Genomic DNA, 21295 nt, shown 5'->3' on the forward strand with positions numbered 1-21295 from the left:
GAAGGTATTGTGACAGGCTTCTCCTTAGGGTGGTGAAGGGAAGACTTGGGAGCACGGGTAGCAAGTGAAGGGAGGGACACTGACCAACCAACAAAAAACCAGTTGATTAAAAAAAATCCTCTGTAAAATGAATATCGCTAATCAATTTCAGTGTTCCAAACATTTCCGAAAAGGACTGCTTCACTTTCATTTTTTAACATGACTACAATGCTTAGCCAAATATTACATTTTTCTTTGAGTAGTACTGTGCATTCATGGGAAATAATTTTAAGATTACTTTTACAGAGGAGATGGTATTTAGTTATTAAAACTAAATTAATAAGCTGCACATACTGGAAAAACATTGAACCCCCTCCCTGCTTTCTTGTCATTTAAAGAAGCTGAAGTACTTATTGTTATTGTTAGTTACATTTTGCTTTATGCAAATGGCTTGTCTTTGCCAAGTTTAATATGAAATTATTATCTTTATGGAAGTTCATCAAATTAAATGTCAACTTATTAATTAGCACTCTTTCAGACTTGTTAAAAGACTGAGATTAGTATCCTTATTTAGCAGGGAAAGAAAGCAGTGTCTCATCTACTCTTTTCAATATAGAAAATAAAAATCCTTGCTTTGAGTAGCTAATATGATAAATGCACTGATATGCTGTTAAGAAAATGCCATGTGATTTATTGCTGTTGTACTGCAGTAAAATCAAAGGTTAAGTAGAAGCATGATTGCAGTAATTCAAGTGCTTGATTCAAAGTTTTAGCCATGTAATAGCAACAGTGGTCTAGCTAGAGATTACAGAGTAAGGAAGGTATGAATTAACTGCTTTTCTAGACTGAAAGTTCAGTTACAAAGAGTCTAGTTGCTCTAGTTTAGCGTTTGACCTAAAACCAAAATAATTCTGTAAGGCGATTTTCAGATATGTTGACATTGCCTGAACATTGGGTTCTTTTGTTTTGTGTTTGATAACACCTTTCTGGGTTTCAGTTTGGATTCAGTATCTCATTTGCTGCTTCCACTGGTCTTATGCAATTGTCCCAGTTTTATTGTAGATTACCAGTGGTTTTACAGTGCAAGCTGTAGTTATTTTCCTTTTATGCTTTTTCACGTTTAAAAAGTAGCCCAAAACTCTCACTAAAAAGAAAAGTTATAGCAAAACTACTGAAGGCAAAAATAGCTTTTCTGAATTTTTTTTTTTGTCTTCCTCCATTAGCTAGTCTCTGTGAACAGTCTTCAGAAAGAGCTCAGATAAGTATAATTTTCAGCTGAGCACTGATGACTGCTGCAGCTAACTTGGTGATAACCTGGTTTTATGTGTGTGTCTTCAATACTGAGAGTCTTCAAATGCAGATAAAATAGATGCAGTTAATTTTTCTCTATGATTGTACTATATGATTTAATCAGAGAAACATTTGCTTACATCTCAAGTGAACAGCCCAGCCAGCTAATGAAATAGCAGACTTGAGTCGTATTTTTTCAGATTCCTTTGGCAGCCAGGGTAGAGATTGACATGCAAGATGAACAGCATGGCATTTTTTTATTTCGTATTTTCATCTCAAACCCAAAACATCCCGTATCAATTTATTTTTATAAGTTGCTTTCACAAAATTTATTTGAAGATGAATTTAGAATCTGAAGAGAAGTTTGTCATTAAGATGGGCAGTGACACTAAGAAGAAAAGGGAGTTACTGTGGAAAAGCTGGAAGCTTTCAAGTTTTGGGATCCAGCTATCAAGAGTTGTGACACAAAATTTGATATAGTGCTGGTGTACATAGAGGGAGATGGAAAGAGGAAGAGTTGTCTTTCTTTAAAACGTACGCAACTGCACAGAGCATTTGTTTGATTTTTATGCTTTTTTTTCCTTTTACTCCTACACAAAGATTTCATTTAGCTATATAATGGTTCATTGCTTTTATCATGACTTAAAAGGGGGGAAGAGAACCTTATCTGTAAAGTTGTTACTGAAAATGTGCCAGATCAGTACTTAATTAGAAGTAGGCTTTGTTTATTCACATGTTGCACTGGATTTCTAATTTGACAGTTTGAAAATGGGTAATTTTTTCCAGATCAACCTATTTTTAAGTGGGCAGCATGTTGAGACGTTTGAGGAGGATCTCAAATTTACATCAGATGAGGTTGCTTCTTCTGATTCACCTGTGATCAACAGTGAATTGAAAGGTATGTTCATCTTTTTATTTGTGAACATGTAATTTTCTATCTTTGTCTTGGAAAATAATGTGCTAGATTTTGTCTGAAACGTATTTTACCTCTTTACACTACATGTTTTTAAATCTGTTGCAGAACACTTAAGCTAGTATTCTTGGAAGGAAGGAGGTTAGCATCACGCAGTGTAAAATGTATTTGAGACTATAAGAAGTATGTAAGTAAATTGTTATTAAAAAAAATTAAACCTGAGACACAGCTGAAGACAGTGGAAATGTGATTTCAAAGTATATTGCAATCTTACTTTGTTAATCCTGGAAATAGTTTGGTTTACCTTACTTCAGAATGGAGAACAGACCTATAGAATGCTTAGCATTTAGATAGCTAAAATTTGGCTCTATTCCATATGGCAGCCTTCACAAAATGAACAAAAATGGGATGAACCTGGAACTGGCTGACTTTTAAAGAAAATGCAGTATGGTAATTCCTATGTTGCTGTTAGACTTGAGTAACTAAATTCTCTGAAGGAAGAAGAAACTTGATAAGGGCAAAGCAGTGAGCTGAGTGGAGCACATCAGGATGCCTGCAAAGAAAAGGAAGTGTTCAGAGCTGCTAATACAAACTAGGTACTAGGTTATGGATTATTGAAAGTGCTAGACATTTGAATATTTTTATGTTCTTTTTAATGGCAGAACTATATGCAGTATTTTTTAACGTGCAGTGAGTACACTTATTGTCCAGAGTTTCTATTACATTATTCCTGTTCACCAGAGAAATGAGAGAATGAATTTAAAGCTGTGGATAGATATTTTCAAACCTAAATCAGGTGACTGTACCTAAAGATTAGTTGCTAGAAATATTTCCAGAAGTAATACTAGTGCTGGAAGAGTAATTAAGGTATTTAAGTCTGTGTAGACTTAAAAAATTAATGCTCTGAAAGCACGAATGTGTTAAGATTTATTATGGATTCCAGATACAGGTAAGTAGTTTTTCTCAAAACTGGTAGTAGAATAGAGTAGCAACTAATTGTGAGTTAGTAGGGGATGTTCTATATCCTGCAGAGAAATTTTGAAATACTCATATGACTGCGTGTTTGTTGCTGTTTGTAAGTCAGTGATACTGAATGCCTGATTGCCATGCATGAGTTCATTTTCCCCATCCATTCAGACATCTCTTCAGTGTGATGATTTGTGTTGTGCAGAAAAAAGTTAAACTCTTAAGTATGTTTTCTCATCTTATGTATGTATTTCACCTCTAATCTCTGTGATACTTGGGGGTTCCCAGAAGGACAGTGCAGGATTTGCTCCATCAAACTGGGCCAATTAAGGAATAAGAAGTCTTTGTTCCATTTAATTAAGGGTTGAACGAAGGTCCTGGTATTTTTTTTTTCAAGGTGACTGCAATGCTAAATATTGGATGAACAAAAAGCTGTTAGATTCCCCATTGCCTTCTTAACATTTGAGAAAACTTTCTGAGCTGCCTCACCTCAGCATTTAAGTACTGAATTCTCCAAGCTTTATTCAGGCAAAATCCCACTTTCAAGGGACAGCAGAACTCCTCTGGTTGTTTCCCCTGAGAAGGATCTCTAAACTTGTGCCCTTAGTTGTAAATAGAAGTGTTTTCTGTATGTGACTAAATACTTACCTACTTCTGTGGCTTAACACATAGACAGCATGGATGAGAAATAGACAAATGGGTTAGACTGTAAAAGGAGTGTCTTCTGCTAAAACATTTTCTGTCAGCATTTAGTAAGGAGGGAAGTATTTTTCTTAAGTTTCATGGTTATCTTAAGTGTGAGGGACTGTTAGTTGTCTTCGAATAGATAAGAGAAGTATGCGAAAATGGATTTCAGAAATGCTCCTAGATGTAGTTCTGGGAGCGTGGAATTTGAATTTAGCATTTGCCCTAGCTTTGAAGGGAATTCTTTTCTGGATTTGTTTAACATGTTTATTACATGAAAACAATTTCCTGATAAACAGATCATGAAAGATAAATCAATTAGGGTAATAATAAATGAAAACACCAGAACACTCTTGAACTGATTTTATTTAAGGGAGATTGTCAAAGACTGTAAAATGTCTGATGGAGATAAGACTTCTACAGCTTATGCAGTTTAAACATTGTTGTACTTAAGCCTATGAAGAGGTACTACATTTTTTTTTCTTAAACTGTGTATTGAGTGAAATTACTAAAAAGAATATGATTTCTGTGGTGTATTAAGTGTGGTAGTCTTGTCCAAAACGAACAGTGACGTCTAGCTGAACTTGTTCAGATCCTCTCTCAATGGAGATGTTTAGTTAAAAATAATATTCCCAATCAAATAAATACTGCCTTTGGTATTTTCCGCCAAGTTTTACTTTCACAATTTCAAATTTTGTGCTGCCTTGACTTACTACCAATGAAGAAGTTTTGTGCCTGACTAAACTATAGTCACTCTTTCAGCTCGTTTTGTGACAGTGACCTGATAAATGTTATAAAACTTCAGGTCTTAGTTAAAGCATTTAAATGCTGATGTGTTGTTGTTTAGGGTATGGGTAGATGCTCTCTTTCTGATCCAGCTGTGCCAGTAGAAGAGGTTGCTGTAATGAGTCCCCAGTTAGTAGTTGCTCTTTTCCCTGTTATTGCCACTCAGATGTTCCAGCAAAGCTACTCTTGGCAGTGTTGTCTGATCTGTTTCACCAAACGTAGCATGAAGTAGACAAATTACATGTCGTGTTGAGGCATTTTTGTCATCCACAGTATCTTCCACTCCTTACCCCAAATGAACTTCTGGGATCTGTGTGGATGCCACTGCCATAGACTTGCTACCTCCATTTCTGATAGGGACAGTGAAAGCTGGAACCAGCAAGACTCGGACATAATTTCTTTATTACCTAGCTTTGCTAAAGCTCTTTAGCAAAAGAAAAGTGAGAGATGTGTTATCTTGAAAAGCAATTTTAAACTGCAACCGTTTTCTACAGACACTATCAGAATAAACAGATGTTACATAATTATCAGGACAGTAGCAATTACATGTATTTTCCACCTGCACTGGAAGCAGACAGATCTATGTATTAAGGGAATCAAAGCTGCCAGCTAGTCAAGAAATGACAAGTAACTGCTGTATCTCCTTCAGAGATACTACATTGCTAAGACCAAGATGAATTTTTTTCCAGGGTGGTGGAAGAGGGGATTCCTGGTGTAGCATTCAGCTCTAAAAAGGTAAAAGGAATATGGGAGACAAAGCAGAAGGGACCAATTTCATTATTTCAGCCCCCAGTCTCATGTCTTCCCTAGGTGTTCCTGTGGGAAGAAAGCTTTGGACATGTTTTCAGGAGTACTACAAACAGTGCAGAATATATTCAGTTAAAATGACAGTTACTTTTTCTGAATGTACTATTTTTTGTAGCTATCATTAAAATGTATTAATTTTTATATTGTATAGATCTGCCAAGTGGTCCACATACTTATCGCTTAGAAGATCTTGCCTATACTAGAAGTGGTGACAAAGGCAACTCTGCAAACATAGGTATATTTCTTTTTCTTGCTTTCTGAAGTTGTGTAAAATTTTCAAATAATAGTTATGTATCAAACGCCCTTATTTTTTTTTAAATATCTTGCATCACTTGATTATTTTTTTTAACTATCTTGCTTCTGAAATGAAAACTAATCCATATAGAACAAGGATTTTGCTAATTAAGTATCTGTAGTTTTCTCTTTAGCAGCTGTTGAAATCTGAGGTACTAAGAAAAAATATTTGCATGCTGTACTACAAAGAAAGATCTTTCTTTAGGGTTGCAAAGTCAAGCTCCCCAAAGTTAAGAAATGCCTTTTTAATGTCTTTATTGCACTTTAGTTGTTATTCCTTTGTGTGTGTGTGTGTTATAATATAATCTCTCGGTTGTCTGATTATGTATATTATTTCCATACATGGAATTTTGTAACATATATATGGCTGAAACATTGACAGCACTAGCAAATACTGAAGTTGTGCTTGCATGTAAGAGAATGTTTTCATTATATTGTTGATCCAAATACTGTATTTTGGTGTGCACTGCCTTTACGCTGATTGTGCTGCTTCTTGCATTGTTTAATAATCCCTTCTGTTCCTTACTTCTGCTTGCAACAATTGGCTCTCTTACTTGTTGGAAGATGAGAGCATATGGTGTTCAAAGCTCAGTATGAATTAAAGGTGCATTTGGGATTTGATTTGCCGTCATGCTAAAACTGATGAATTTTGTTCATTTATGTTTAGAAATACAGTTTCTTCATCTCTGTTTGTGAAACTGTTTTTTGGTTTGAAGAATGAAGAAATGTTGATTCTTTTTTTTTTTATTATTATTGTTTTCCTTTCCACGTGGTTGATCACTGTTGCAATGTAGCATTGCCAAATCATGAACGAGGCATACTTAAGAGACCTCCTGGGATATAAAGACACTATTGCTTTATTAAGGAACAATATTAACAACAATAAACTTGACCTCTAAATTAGCTTTGAATTCTACAGATAAAAAGATCCCTATGACACAAATCTGCTTTCCTTATCCTGCTGTGGAATGTCAGCTTCAGCATGAAGTTACCTGAAGCTGATGAAAGCATATTTACAGCAATAAAAATGTAATTTTGATTTCTCATGCATCAAGATCTCATGCAAGGTGTGGGGCAAGGACCCTAACCTTCAGTCACTGATAATGCCTTGTTATGGTTGTTTGCGATTACTTGTCTAAGTCATACAAGTCATCTAGGGAAAGAGAACTGCATGTGAGTTGTTTGTTGTGATGAAGTTGTTCAAGTGTCTTTCAGTGCAGGGACTGTTTGCAGCCAGAAAAAGTCCAATAATCACTTAGTCTAGGAGCATGCTTTCATGTCATGCTCTACATTGCCTTTCTACTGACACAGGGAAGGCTGTCATACTATTACTTTTTGTTTAGGAACTCATTAAAGAGTATCTGTGTGTACAGTTTGAAATAAGAGGAAGATCTCAAATCAGTTTGGAAAGGATAAATATAATGCAAATTGGCTTCAATAGCTCCTATTCCAGCTAACAACATTTATACCTAACAGGTGTGATAGCACGGCATCCTCTCTACTATCCATACCTAAAGAAAACTTTAACTGCTGAAGCCTTGGAGGATTTCTTCCAACACCTTTTAGAGCGAGAAAAACCTGAAGAAGAACTAGTAGCCAGGTGAGTAGCTTGCTGCTCAGTTCACAGTTGTACAGTAGGCACATGATGGTATTCAGAATTTGTCTTGAAGTATGTTAACACAAATCTTACAAACCTGTGTGCATTGTCTTTGATGTTTTTTATGTATCTTTCTTTGATTTTTTAAATAACAACAAAATAGAAATAACTTCTAATGTCCTTTATCTTTCAAGTGTTTTTTAACCATTTGGACTGCTGGAGTCTTAGTAACTGAAGCTTCCCAAGCCTCAGAACTAGGAGTCTGAAATCCCTAAAACACTGCTTGAAAGACATGCACATGGCTGGTATAGTCTGGAGCCCAAACTTACCTGATTGTCTGTCAAAAACACGTCTCGTCCTATCACTATCTCAGCAAAACATTTTTATTTTTATGAAGTCTTCCTTTGAGTATTCCGCTCAGACACTTTATAGGCATGTGCATCAAGACAGAATGTTCAAGTAAAAAACACAGATAGCTTCCCTTTTTAAACTATGGATAAACTGTTGTGGTTTTGTTTGTTTGAATAGCTTGAGTCAGAAAGGTGCACCTCAAAGCTCAGAGCAAACTTGGAGTTATTTTAACTACTGCTGTCTGAGTTTTAAGTGCTGTTCTTTGTCTTCGTAAGCGGCTCAGTGCTGATCTCTCCCAGTGTTGCATAAAGTGCTAACAAATCTGTGTATCTAAAATTCTGCTATCAAGAAATTCAATTGAATTTCCTCTGAAACAGAACAGAGAAGGGAAGAAATAAAAAAACATCATACCTCCTAATGATTATTCTAGAAGTTGATTCCTTGTGGTTTCTTAATGCTTCATAAAGCATTTATGTTCATAAATAAAAGTTGAACTTTGCTGAGTCTGGATGAAGCCAATTTATTTTGATTAATTAGATTATCTCTTCCTGGGTTTGGCTTCCTTTAATGATGTGATAATGGAGCTCTGTGAGTGAATTGAAAAACTACTGGGGAAAAAGAATAAATCCTTCTGTGGAAATATTTAGGATTATAAGGATTATGCTCATGTGCTTCAGATTGCATTGTTTCTTTTAAAATTACTTGTTTACTTTTAGCTTTAAAAAAAGACTTATCTTACACTTCCATTTTCCTTCATTTCCTTTATTGAAAATGTGAGGCTATGTATTAGTTTATATGTATTAATTTTGCTATTAAAAACATACCGACCATAGCTCTGCTTCAGTACAGAACAGAGATTATCAGCCAGTTAACTTTCATTCTTCTTCATTAAAGCTATTAAATAGGTATACCAAAGAGTGAAAAGGTGGGATTATTTTTGATACAGAACACTGGAAACTCAAACTTACAGATTTTCAGGTAACATAGTAACAAAAGATTTTGAAAAAAAAAGTCAGTCACTTGAACTGTGACTGATACCACCATTAAAGTTAGCATCAATGTTGTAGTAAGATGAGCAGCTAGACCATACTGCATGTGGAAGATTTTTTTTTTTTCATTTAGCTCTATGGAGCCAATATGGCTATCTCTGTGACGTTTTGTATACAAAACTTTATAAATTGAGAACTGATAATATTAAGTTGTGGAATAAGAAACTTCATTTAGCGGGTCAGTTCTATAAGGATAGTAAAATTTTCTTGTGAAGACTGTTGGCTTCACCTTCTGAAATACAGTCACGTTCTTTGTTTTGAGAGCATTCAAATGCTCAAATAATATAAAAATATAACAAATGATTTCTTCTATTGGGATATTTTTACTAAGATCTGAAGGACAAGAAATGTGGATTCTGATTATTCAGATTGCTTTTTTTTTGTATGTATATTTGTTATGAGGGGAAGAATACTTCTCTACAATATAGCTCATACGCAAACGCCTCTGTTAGCCTATGGACTTAGATCCTGCTTTCTTCTGGTGGGAGGAATCCTATCTTTTTCTCAATTTAAATGCATTAAACCATTTTGTGCATTATTATTACCATGCATTTTAACAAGATATTCACAGGGAAACCTGACTTCTTTGACTATGAATGGACAGCACTTTAAAGGAGGCAGTTAAGCAGACACCCCATTGTGCATAAGCATAGGAATTTAGCTAGAACAGTGAATTTTCCTTGTTTTATAGGCTTCTCTCCTAGACTTAGTATTCTTTGAAGGGTTTATATGTTTTCTGTGCTTTTTAAAATCAGCTCTTAAAACTTTTTATTGAATTGTACAATTAGATCGTATTTTTTCCTTTAGATCTCAGATAATTAAACTTTTTTTTTTAATTATGCTGGTTAAGCACATGCCAACATTTTGCTTGACAAATTGTTGCTGCTTTGAGACTGGTTGTGATGGTTATAGTGCTTTTTCTTTTATTGTGGGAGTGTATTTTTTGCACAGAAATATTTTGGGTGCTCAGATGCTTCAGACAGGCCTTAAAATATTAAAAATGCGGACCTTTGTATATTATTTTGCAATCCTAGTTTTAGCTGGAGTATCTCAATACTGTAAATATTTTCACAAAATACTTGAAGTGAGTGTGCCATTCTGTGGTGTTCCAAGTTAAGATCTGTTGCTTGTATTAGATACTCCCTCTGCCAGAACCACTTCAGACAGTGAAATGAAATTCTTCCACTCTGTCATTTGTTTCTGGTTTTGTACACTCTTCAATTTTTCACCTGATTTGTTTAAATGATTGATTTTTCATGAAACTTATTTTGAGAGCTGAGGTATTAGTTTCTGGAATACATTCCATTAGTCTAGTTCTCATGGAGAAATCTGCCAATTGTGAAGTCGCTTACTGCCTGGAAGTCTTTGCCATTTTTTCAGAGTAAAATTTAGTGTGGTGTTTTGGTAGACCTCTTGCTCTTATGGTATACAGTTATTGGTAATTTGCATTGAGTGTTTTTACTTTAAAATTCTGTGACATCCTCTGATGCTGCTATGTAGTAGACTATGCTATGAAATTCAGTAAATTTAGATGACTTATTGTGGAAAATGCGTCATTATTCTTATTCTTGTTGTCTAGTAGAGCAGTGTTTGATTTACTGAACTTTCCTGCCCTCCCAACGGATTTGCCTTTAAGCATGGTAATGTTGCCTGGCATCTAGTTTTGAAGGAAGGTCAACAGACTGCTAACACCAGTTTTCTTCTTAATAACAACTAATAATGTTGATACTAGAGTGTGGTGATGAAAGAGTAGAAGGAACAAACAATGAAAACTTTGCCTGGGAGGTGGGCAGAGACACTTACGACTACTGCTTGAAGGAGCATATGAAGAATGTTTGCCAGGCTGCTCAGCAGAATAATAGGGTGACCACTTCTTCTAGGAAAAGTTTAGGTCATATGTCCAAGGTACATGTGAAAAAATCGGCAGTACAAAAGCACTGCAAGAAATTTCAGCTATTTTGGTGGACAGATTTGAGAAATATGTCCTAAACAAATGAAGATCAGATGGATGTCTAAAGAAAAATAGGTGGTGGTGGAGGAAGCGTGATCTAAACAGCAGCGGTCGAACATCTGGAGACAGAGCAAGAGTTGGATATCATCTTTCTCTGTTATTACTCGTGTCTTGCTGATGTTCCAATTAAATCCTTTCCTATGGAAAAAAGGAAAGCTAGCAAGTCCTTAGACAAAGAAAATATTGGAGGAAAGCAAAATCAAAGAAAAGCAGGAACACGAAGAAGATGATAAAACACTGAAAAACTTTGCAAGGAGAGGCAAATAGAAGTATACTATAGACCTATTTATGGAATTTGAAACAACTTTGTTAGGAAACTATAGAGCCATTTGCCAAGCTTCTATAGAAGCTTCCAAATTGGACTGCACCAGTCAAAAGTGAGGATGGAAAAATGCTTACAATGGCAATGGAACAGAAAAATAGAGTAGAATTTTATCTGAACAAAGTACCTGGCTCCAAGAAAGTGTTGAAGTGTAGCTCCACTTCGTTTCTTACAAAATTATTTGTAGTTGGTCGTAAGAGTTTGGTCTAGTGACTTGTCTTTATTACTGAGAAATAACTATGATGCCTTCCCCAAATAGGTGGTGGCCTTTGTTAGCAAAAATAAGTTCCAGGAATTATATGATCGTAGTTTTCAGTATCAGAATTGGATAATGTTAAAAATACTTCCTTCTGCCCACTGTGTTCTCTGATTTCATTTTGGATCTTGAACCTCTTGCCTATGGAGCTTTCCATATGGGCTTTAACACTTGCGGGAGGGGGGAACTAGCAGAAAACAAACCTCATTAGAAATGAAAGAGTTCTGAAGAGGAGAATGTTTACATTGTGGGCCTACTTTTAACTTATTAAAGATTGCTGATTTCAAGTAAGGGGAAGGAACAAGAAGGCAGGGAAGACAGTTAATCTTTAGTTAGCTTTTATGCTTGACTCAGCACTGTGATACCATCAGAAGCATGAAATTTTTTTGCATGCTGTGTTCTGCTTGATGTTCTGTTTCTTACAAAATCTTCTGAGAAACAATGTGTAGATTTTATTTTACAGATATGAGTTGCCAGGAATCCATGGATTAAATTTTGTTCTGAAGAATTCCCTTGGTGGCGGTGGCGTAGCATCCCTAAGAAGTGACCCACAGGCATGTATCAAAGCATTGATTTTATTTAGTTATCTTTTATAACTATGTATTATACAGACTCTTTATAACCAACTTTTGGGCTGGAAGTGCAAGGTTTTGATTTCGACTCTAGTTCGTTTTAATTTCCTGTTAATATACATTATCTACTTAATTGTTTTAAGGCTTGAAAACAGCATAGGTAAGAAGAAAGTTGATTTAAGAGATGCATACAAGAAACTGTTAAGAGTCCTCAAATCAGTTATGCTCTTTATGATACGATACCAGCAGTTTTAGGTGCATGAGCAAAATTAGCTTCTCAAAAAGCCAAAGCACAATTCTGCCACCATAGGCTGAGAAACACTTGCGTGTACAAGTAATCTCAGCGTAGTCAAGAATACTGTTCACAAAATAAGATGATGGTATGTATGACTTGGATAACAGAATTGAAGCTAAAATAAATATATTTTAGCACTAGCTACCAAATGAAATGAAGAAACTGTTCAATCTGTTCAGGTGTAGATGCTTGAAAACTCAACTGTATATAGTTTTATTTATTTAATTACATTGATTCACGAGTGAGAGAGCCAAATAAATTGAAAAGTTAAGTAGAAATTTGGATAATGTACAATCCAAGTTTATTAAAACTCATCCAAAATTTATATATATAAGTATATGTAGAGATAAATACTCATAAAACTTTAAAAACATACCAAGTTCTTACACTGATTCGAGGAAAAATATTCTTATTATACCATTTTTTTAAAACTTAATTTACAGAGGTGGTATATTTAAATAGTAGAATGAAATGCTAGTTTGTGGGTTTGTTTTTTTTTATTTGTTACAGGGCAAAGCACTTGGACAGATGCTGCTGGATTTCCAGATCAGAAATGTTCCTGATTTAAAATCACTGATAGAGTAACAGGTGTTTAATACATGTTTCTAACACTGAGTGGTATAAAAACATGTTATAAACAAGAACTGGCTTCTTGAATGAGAACTTTTTTTTTTTAAAGTCAAAGAGTAGAAATTAGTGACAGTTATCTCTGAGGCTCAACTAAATGGCACAGATTCACAAATGCTTTGAGTAATACCAGACTAATAGCTTTGTCTGTGACTGCTAGTGTTTCCTGTCCAGATAATACATTGGGTGAAGAATTAGTTTATTTCCTTTAAAATAGAATTAATCAAATTGCAACGTAACATGTAATGATGAGACAAGATAGTCCTTGTTCCAAGATGGAAATTGCCTCCTGTTCAGTCTATCTCTCTTCCTTCTCACAATCTTTATTTGTAAATTAAATTGACCCATAGAGTTAAGCTCCTGTCATCTGTGTTTCTCCTGTGCAGAGGGAGGCTGGGTAACCTGCTGTGCATCGCTATGAAGCTAGCACTGTCTGGTGCTGGGGAGCAGCTTTCCCTGTTGGGCAATAAAGAAGAGTAATAATTGTTACTGTTATAGAGTGACTGGTAGTAAATGCTGACCTTTGGTGGTGATCCACCCAACTTCCAGCACTTTGTCCAATTAATGACAGAGTCGATTATTATGGTTTCCAACGTCTTTTACTCATTAATCCATCAGTTGAAAGCACCGAATAGTAGTAAATTGCAGATCTTGGCATAGAAATAAATTGAGGAGAAGGAAAGGAGAGTGCTGTGAGCTAGTGTGCCGCTTGCTCACATTCTCTTGTGATGGTGCAATCCTGGCCAGCAGAAGGGGGAGCAGGTGGTGGAGGGATACCTCGTTTTGTTTCAGGGCTGTCAAGACTTCAGTTTCTGCAGCAGAGTCTTGTCTGGATTAAGTTCATTTGACTGTTGTCTGCATTGCCCTTTCCACAGAAAGGTCTGTCTCCTGGTGTGAAGGAATACCATGTTGAATGCAGGGTGCTCCATGGCTCTTCTGACTCACAGTTAGCAGCTACCAGTCTCCCATCCTGCACAATATGACTGGCATGTTCGAATTAGGATAATCCTGAACTACTTCAGCTAATGAAGCAGAGACTTAAAATTCCTTATCGTGCTTCCTGGGACAATATCAGGGCAGGAATTCTGTCTGTATTTCCTCTGCAGAAGCCATATAAACGTTATACTGCATGTTCAGGTATTTTATATTCAGAAAATAATATTTTCATTTATATATTTTCATATCTATAATGAAGCATTACTAATACCAGATAAATTGATGAAAATAAGTATATTTTTATTGTCACAAAAACTGTCTGTTCCTAAATGTCAATCTGTACTACCACTATTATTAACATCCTAGGCTCTTGCTTGCTAATGAGGACTATACAATGAATTTTCCCTACCTTTTGTGTGGTTTTTTTAATTTGAATTGAAGGTATCATAAGTGAACACTTTATTCATCTAGGCATAGTATTCTTTTAGCAAGTCCTAATAAGTACTATCTTTGCGTACCATATGATTCAGTCTATTTGTAAAAAATGAGTCATTACTTCATTGCAGAAAAATACCCAACCTAATAACTTCACAAGGAGAACAGCATGCTGGTTTTATTATATTTACAGTCACAGTTCATTAGAAAACTCTTGTTAATAAATTGGAAACCTATTAGTTTAGCAGAAAGGATGAAGTTATTGAGAGGAAATAAAGAAGTTAGAGACCTCTGTAGCAAACCTACAAGGGTCAAATGGCTACACTAAATATTTGCAGTACCTTCAGTATACTGCTTTTGTAAATGTGTATGTAATGTTTTTTGAATAAAAAGGAACATTTATAAAGTATAAATTTTAGTAATTCTTGTTTCTTCTACTGGAAGAGAATGATACTTAGTTCAAAGGTTCTTTGTTTCGAGATTCTTTCACTTGCTTGCAATGTTGTGCATTGTCTTGGTGGTTCCCATCTTCTTCGGATTTCGTCTGTTCTGTCCCTAGTCTTTTGTTAAATACAAAACCTGAAAAAGTAAACAGTTCTGTTTTCTGGAGCACAGATTACAGCTTTACAATGGTAACTAATTTCCTGAAAAGAATGGCGCAGTGTTCAAATGGTTTGGATGTGGGAATACAAAGGCATTACTTTCTATCTCTGGAATTATCCTTTTGGATGCTGTGAAACCATCCTCCAGAAACAGATTTTCTGACCATCATTTCTTTCAATACACCACCTTAAACCAAGTGGCATTGCTTTTCAGATACTTTTCTCACATATTACAGCTTCTAAAGAGACTTTATCCTCCTTGACCTCCTTAACATGTTTTGAATTCATGAACATGTACTTGTTTCAGCAATCCCAGCTGACCTGAAAGCTTGTTAAAGCTGCAGTTGTTTCTTCATCTGCGGTAGAGATTGAATAATTGAGAAAGGTTTGGTGAAATGTAAATTGTACTCGGAGGTGAGCATGTATGCAGTCAGCATTGGTTTAACTCGTCAGTTAAAAAATGCGTTTTGTCTGCTTGTTAAACCAGGGTAGTACCTCATCTAGGCAAGAACTTACCCTTCCAGTTGCCTTTCTTTCATACTTTTCCCCTACTACACTAGCTGTGAGGGCTAATAGTAATGGAAATCACTATGGAAATAGTAATGCCTAGAGTATAAAATAAGGTCCCATTTCATATACACATTTCAGTGTAATGAGAACTGGCTCACAGCTCTTACCCAGGAAGTTTTTGTGCTATGGCTCATACACACTACAAAACAGAGGCTGCATTCTCTTACCTCTTGCAGCTTTCTTACTGCATCTCACCTAACTCTGGAAAATAAATCATGGGGTTTATCATTACACTACTCTGTAGCAGGTAACAGCCCAAACAAATACTTTTTCCGTGATTGCTGTTTTGTATTTAATATTTCAAAGTGATCTTCACACTGCAATTTGTGTACCAAAGGTACAAAAGTAACCCATTATAAAGTATATGCTGGAGTGTTTAAGGCACAAAGTATATTTTCAGTTGAGCCATTTCCAATGAAGCCATTTTTCCACTAAAATATGGGGATTCCCCCCTCACCTCCCTTCAGAATAGAAGAAAAATAATTCTAAGTATAGTTTTTAAGTTTTGGGTTGCATCATGGCAGTCTAAAAGTAATAGGAGAGCAGCCCTTAAGGGTTGAAAGCATAAAATGTTGGGTTACAGGTTGCATTCAAGGATCTGAATGGTTTCATTTGGAAATACAACTTTGATATGTTTTATTAAATGCTCTGCATGTGGCAGTGCTCGCAAGGTTGCAAGGTAGTAGCAAAGCATTACCTGGGTGGATTTCACTAGCTGCAGCTGTGTCTGTGTTGGCTGGAGGAGTGAAACCATTTACCAGCCCTGTCTGCTGTATAATGCCTTTGTGCTTATTCTGTTGGGGTTTCAGTGCCTGAGAGTGAGACAGTGGATTTGGGGGGAGGGGATGACTCGTTAGTGCCCAGGTATGAGGAAATCTGACTGCAGAAATGTCACGCCTCGCACAGTAAGACTCTGAGTCTCCTCCTCATGATTATTCCTCTTCTTTGGCTTCATCCTGCTTTCCTTTCCAGATTTACTTGAAATGGATCCTGGTGATTTGGGGATTAAAGCTAACTGGCATTAAGAAACCAAACAAAGGATGCTCCTAGTAAAAGATCCTGTTGGGAGATGCCTCTTTCTGCCAGGGAGTTAAGCTGACTTCCTCTACCTTCCTTCCGACGGGGGGGAGAGAAATCTGAACTGTAGGACTGAAGCATCTCTAAAATCTCTTTCAACAAAAACAATCCAGATGCTTCCTTGACAGCTTTGGGGAAGGAGAGAGGGGGCTTCTTGAGATGGCAGCACAGGGCAGGACTGGTGCCTATGCTCACAGGAGGGAGATGGGAACCTTCCTGTGAAATCTCTGACAACCTCCTGGATGTGGTACAATGCTCCAGCTCTGGACCAGCTCCTGTGACTATCACAAAACGGGTAAGACTGTTTATCATGATAAAAGATTTTAATCTTTTCATTTCCCTCTGCCCTTTAAAATTAATACACTAGTTAAAAATGCAAAAAGTTCCCCCTCTGCTTCCCCCCTCTTTTATTTACTAGTAGCAAAACCTTCAAGCCTTTCAAATACGTTTAAACATCTGGATTTGAAAAGATGCTGTTTTAATTAGACTAATCCACAGAGTTCCTACCAGCATCATAAGCCGCATCTATACGGTATTTTCTCTTTTGTAAGTGATGCGATTTGAAGCAGGGGGCTTGAAAGGGCTAAGCCTCTGTTGCATAAAAATTTGGCTGAGACTCTCCAGAGAAAATCCCAAATGCCTGATCACTTCGGTAAGAAATGCTGAGGCTCTGGTCTGTAATCAGTGGCCAAATAGGGGGTTACTGTGGGCCTCTCTCTGCAGGTGAGGCAAGGTGAGGACACCCTTCAGCTCCTTAGGAAGCTACTCTCTCCTCTGAGCAGGAGAAAATAGGTGGGCAACACCATCCATCGTTTCTTATCATAGAATCATAGAATAGGAATAGTTCGAGTTGGAAGGGACCTTAATGATCATCCAGTTCCAACCCCCCTGCCATGGGCAGGGACACCTTGTTGGTGAGGAGTGAGGTAACCTGCCCCCCTGAAATGTTTTCTTCACTGAATAGTGGAAAACTTGCTTTGGCTCATTGATAAGTCTCATCTTTCCTGTGCACTTGCACTCTTCTTGCTTTTTTTTGCTTTTTTCAATTTTTTTTTTTTTTGTCCATGGCATCGTGTCTGCCTGTCTCTGTGTTTGCCTGAGCATCCACAACCTGCAAGAAGGAACACACGGGGCAAGTTTTCGGCTTCAGAACGTGCGTTTGGGGGAAGCTGCTCTGACAAACTTCTCCGGCGCCGCTTTCCGGCCGCTCCCTCCCGGGCGGCACCAACAAAAGGCGGCGGCGGGGGCTCCCCAGCCGCTCCCCAGGCCCTGTCATCTTCCAGGTAAGATGAATGCCCGTCCCATCTATCATCCCGAGGGTGGCGGGACTGCTCGGCGACCCAAACTCCTCAACCTGAGCCGGGGCGGCTTTGTTGCCCCCGACGGGTCTGCTCTTTTGTGGGCTCCCGTTGCCAGGATTTAACCCATTGACATCACGCGAAACAAAACGCGCTGCGATGCGTTTTCTCCTTTTCCTTGGCCTTTTCCAGTTCATTTATAGGCGGGGGGGGTGCCCGTTTTTCCTCCCCCCACCCCGGTTCCCACGGGCGCTCGGAGCCCGCCGGGCGCGCCCCGGGACTTCGAACGCGCTTCTCCGCCTCCTCCTCAACGAAGGCCGCGGCTGCTCGCCCTGTGGGCCGGTCCCGGTGCCTGCCCCGCCCCGCCCGGCAGCCCTAGAAAAGCGGCCCCGGCCGCGGGGCTCCCCCGGCGCCCACCATGAAGAACGCGGTGCCGCAGGCGGCGTCGCTGCTGCTGGAGAAGCTGCTGCTCCTCGTCCACGTCCGCGCCCTGCCCGGGGGCTCCGGCGGGGACTCCTCGCCGCCGCCGGCTCCCGGTTACTACGACACGAGCTGCTTCAAGCGGGGCGACCTGCTGGAGGTGCCCCGCACCCTCTTCGTCCACTTCGGCATCTACCTGGGCGAGAACCGCGTCGCCCACCTGATGCCCGACATCCTGCCCGCCCTCACCGGCGACCGGCGGCAGATCGAGCGGGTGGTGACCAACAAGCGGCTCATCCTGGGCGTCATCGCCAGGACCGCCAGCATCCGCGTGGACACGGTGGAGGATTTCGCCTACGGCGGCAGCATCCTGGTCAACCACATGGACCGGCTCTTCCAGGACCAGGTGCTGGGCAGCGAGGAGGCGGCTCGCCGGGCGGAGAAGCTGGTGGGAGCCACCGCCTACAGCCTCCTCTGGAACAACTGCGAGCACTTCGTCACCTACTGCCGCTACGGAGCGCCCGTCAGCTTCCAGACCGACAAGGTACGGGGTCCGCGCCCTCTGCTCAGCCCCGGGTCCAGCTCTCCTCTTTAACCCTCATCTTCTTTTCTTTTTCTCTTATTTTTTTTTCCAGTTCTGTGAGACTGTGAAGATGATTATTCGGGACCAGAGGAGCGTTCTCGCTTCAGCACTTGTGGGATTAGCATCAATAGTCTGCCTGGGTTTGGCACCCTCCACCACGCTCCCCACTATCTTTATTCCCTTCTTTCTGTGGATGGCTGGCTAGCAGCCCGCCAGGAGGATCGTAGCCGCCGTCTGTATATAAGGTGTACACTACTGTATTTATGAAAGCACAGATTACTCATTGGCCTTCTGTAAAGTTGTGTGCCGTTTTTAAATGCAACTTTTGTCTAGAACACAGTGCACAAGGCATAGCTTACTGTGTAAGCCAAATAATAGATTTCCTGAAAATCTCAGTTCATATGTATTAAGACACATTTAAATAATGAAAAAGTACAGTTGCAGTGCAGTTCTGCTCCTTGCCTTTAGCCATAAGTGATTCTGGCAGTATTCGTTGTGTTCTTTGGTTTCTTAGCTGCGTACCTGGGTGCTGTAACTATAAATAAAAATGGACGCTGGAGTACCACATAGCAATGGGTATTGAGAAACAACTGCTTATCTCTTACTTTGACACAGTTTGTATTCATAATTTGCCATCTCCACTCCTAGAACACTCTTTAGTGGAAATACAAATTAGTAAAATGACTTGTTTTGATGGCAAATAAGAAAAACAGCTGGGTGCTGGGTGCTGCAGTAGCACATCTGGCTGGATTGGCTACAGTTCTTTGACTTCCCTTTGGGAAATGCTCACAAATCTCTCCTTTGTATCAATTCTGTAAACACTTGTTTCACTGTACTGAACAACTTTTTGATTGGGTTAGAGGTAAGGAAAGACAGTGATTCCTCAGCATTTTGTTGCTACTAAAAGTGGTTAGTATGGCCAATATAAATGACTGCAGAGGGCTTTAGGGGATACAGGAAGAAAGAAGCTTGCTTTATGACAACCAGTGACACAACAAACATCAGGAATTTCCACATTTCAGGGCGTGTGGCAGGGAGAAGGAGGACAGGTGCCAATTTAGCTCCTACCTTCCCTCAGCAATGGGGCCTGTGTGGGTGCCATAATGTATCAGGGATTATAGGAGCAGTTTCTTTGGTGGTGTCATTTTGGACACCGCCTTAAAACGGGGTGCCTCTCAGTGAAAGAGGACATGTCTTTCTATACTCTGAATAAGCATTCACTTTGCAAGCCAACAGTTGGTGCTAAAAACGTCTTGACTTCAATGTTGAGGCCTATCTGCTTATCAAGAATGTGTAAAGCTGGATTTGAAATCAAGTTCATCTAGCCAGCTGTTGGAGTGCTGAAATCATTTGCTGTTTTTTTTCTTAGCAATGTCTTGATGTGTGCAGAGAAGTTGTTCAGCGCCTGTAATGTCTTGCATGTGATACATGCGCTTACACGTTCACATGCCTTCCTTGCCTCCCTTTCTAGTCAAAGGCAAACACGATGGTGTCTTTACCAAGGAATAAACCTCAGGTTTACTTCTTTCTATGAATGCTGTTCAGTATCCTGTCATCAGCTCTGCTGCTGAAGTGGCCACTTCTCCCCATTTTTATTTTAAGTGTGCTATAAACCCCCTTCTCCTTCCCCAAAACCTTACAGTTGCTTGAAGATTGGATTCTTAACTGCGAGTCTACTTGGCTGCTCTCTAATAATCTTTCTTCTTCTGGCTCCTCTGTTCTGCTATAACCAATGAAGGATGAAAAGACTGGGGTGAAATTCCAGGGTTATAGGAAACAGCAGCATGACTACTGCTGCCATCAGCCGAGGGGGGATCTCAGCCCAGCTTCCAGTACACGTTCAGTCTGCAGCCTAGCTCCAAAGCAGCTGGATATCAACTACTGCTGGATCCTTGTGAACAACTTCTGTTCTGGTTTCAAAGATTGCCATGCTCAGTGTAACTGTTTCTGGTAAGCTTTTAAAATGATGGTGTTTTTTAATTAATATGAATTGCTTTTTCATAGTGTATGCATTAGTAATATTTACACAAATTCCACTGTGGTGTTTTTTTTTTTACTTGCTGTGCATAAGGTATGAACTGTAGTAATTACTGTAATTATATATAAATAGATTTTGTTAATTTAAAAACATCTACCGGCCTCTTGAGTATAATTGAGTATAATTCTCTAACATATCCCAGTAGAGTACTGAACAGCCCATTAACATGCAGTTACCTGGTGTCTGATACAGGTGGGCTTTCCCCCTTTATTTACTTGGGATTTATAAGAATTCCAGTAATTCTTAGGATGTGCTTATACAATAAACAATGAGGTCATGACCAGTAACCAAATTGTAAGTGGGATTGTTGGAAGGCAGAGGAAGCTTCCAGCTCTAGCTTCAGTATCGAAGAACCAATGTTTCTGCTTTGCTAAAGCTGTTGAGCAAAGAAGGATCCAGATTAGGCTAGGGGACTAAACTGGGATTTTGATAGATGTCTATGAAAGAAATGAAGGCAGTTCCTTGCAGACTTCCAGCTGTATTAGCAGACAATTTTCCTTCTAAGTGTAAAGTTTTAAGCTTATGAAATGGTTTAGA

At 38.7% G+C, this 21295-nt stretch overlaps 2 protein-coding genes across 2 annotated transcripts in view; both read left to right on the forward strand.

Moving 5' to 3' along the window:
- The window catches only part of LOC138720366 (uncharacterized), a 55388-nt gene extending 42629 nt beyond the window's left edge, over positions 1-12759 (forward strand). Inside the window, exons 16-20 of the mRNA XM_069856555.1 lie at positions 2056-2167; positions 5577-5660; positions 7196-7319; positions 11769-11859; positions 12683-12759. Coding sequence (XP_069712656.1) covers positions 2056-2167; positions 5577-5660; positions 7196-7319; positions 11769-11859; positions 12683-12757 — 486 coding nt within the window. The 3' untranslated portion in view covers positions 12758-12759. The remainder of the gene's footprint in view (positions 1-2055; positions 2168-5576; positions 5661-7195; positions 7320-11768; positions 11860-12682) is intronic.
- Positions 12760-18128: 5369 nt separating this feature from the next.
- Positions 18129-19492, forward strand: LRAT (lecithin retinol acyltransferase). Its single transcript, XM_069854877.1, has 2 exons — positions 18129-18681; positions 18773-19492. The coding sequence occupies exons 1-2, from the start codon at positions 18136-18138 to the stop codon at positions 18923-18925; spliced, it is 699 nt and encodes a 232-aa protein (XP_069710978.1). The 5' UTR covers positions 18129-18135; the 3' UTR covers positions 18926-19492.
- The last annotated feature ends 1803 nt before the right edge of the window (positions 19493-21295 follow it).

The sequence above is a fragment of the Phaenicophaeus curvirostris genome, chromosome 4 (assembly GCF_032191515.1).
Source record: "Phaenicophaeus curvirostris isolate KB17595 chromosome 4, BPBGC_Pcur_1.0, whole genome shotgun sequence".
NCBI classification, from domain to species: Eukaryota; Metazoa; Chordata; class Aves; order Cuculiformes; family Cuculidae; genus Phaenicophaeus; species Phaenicophaeus curvirostris.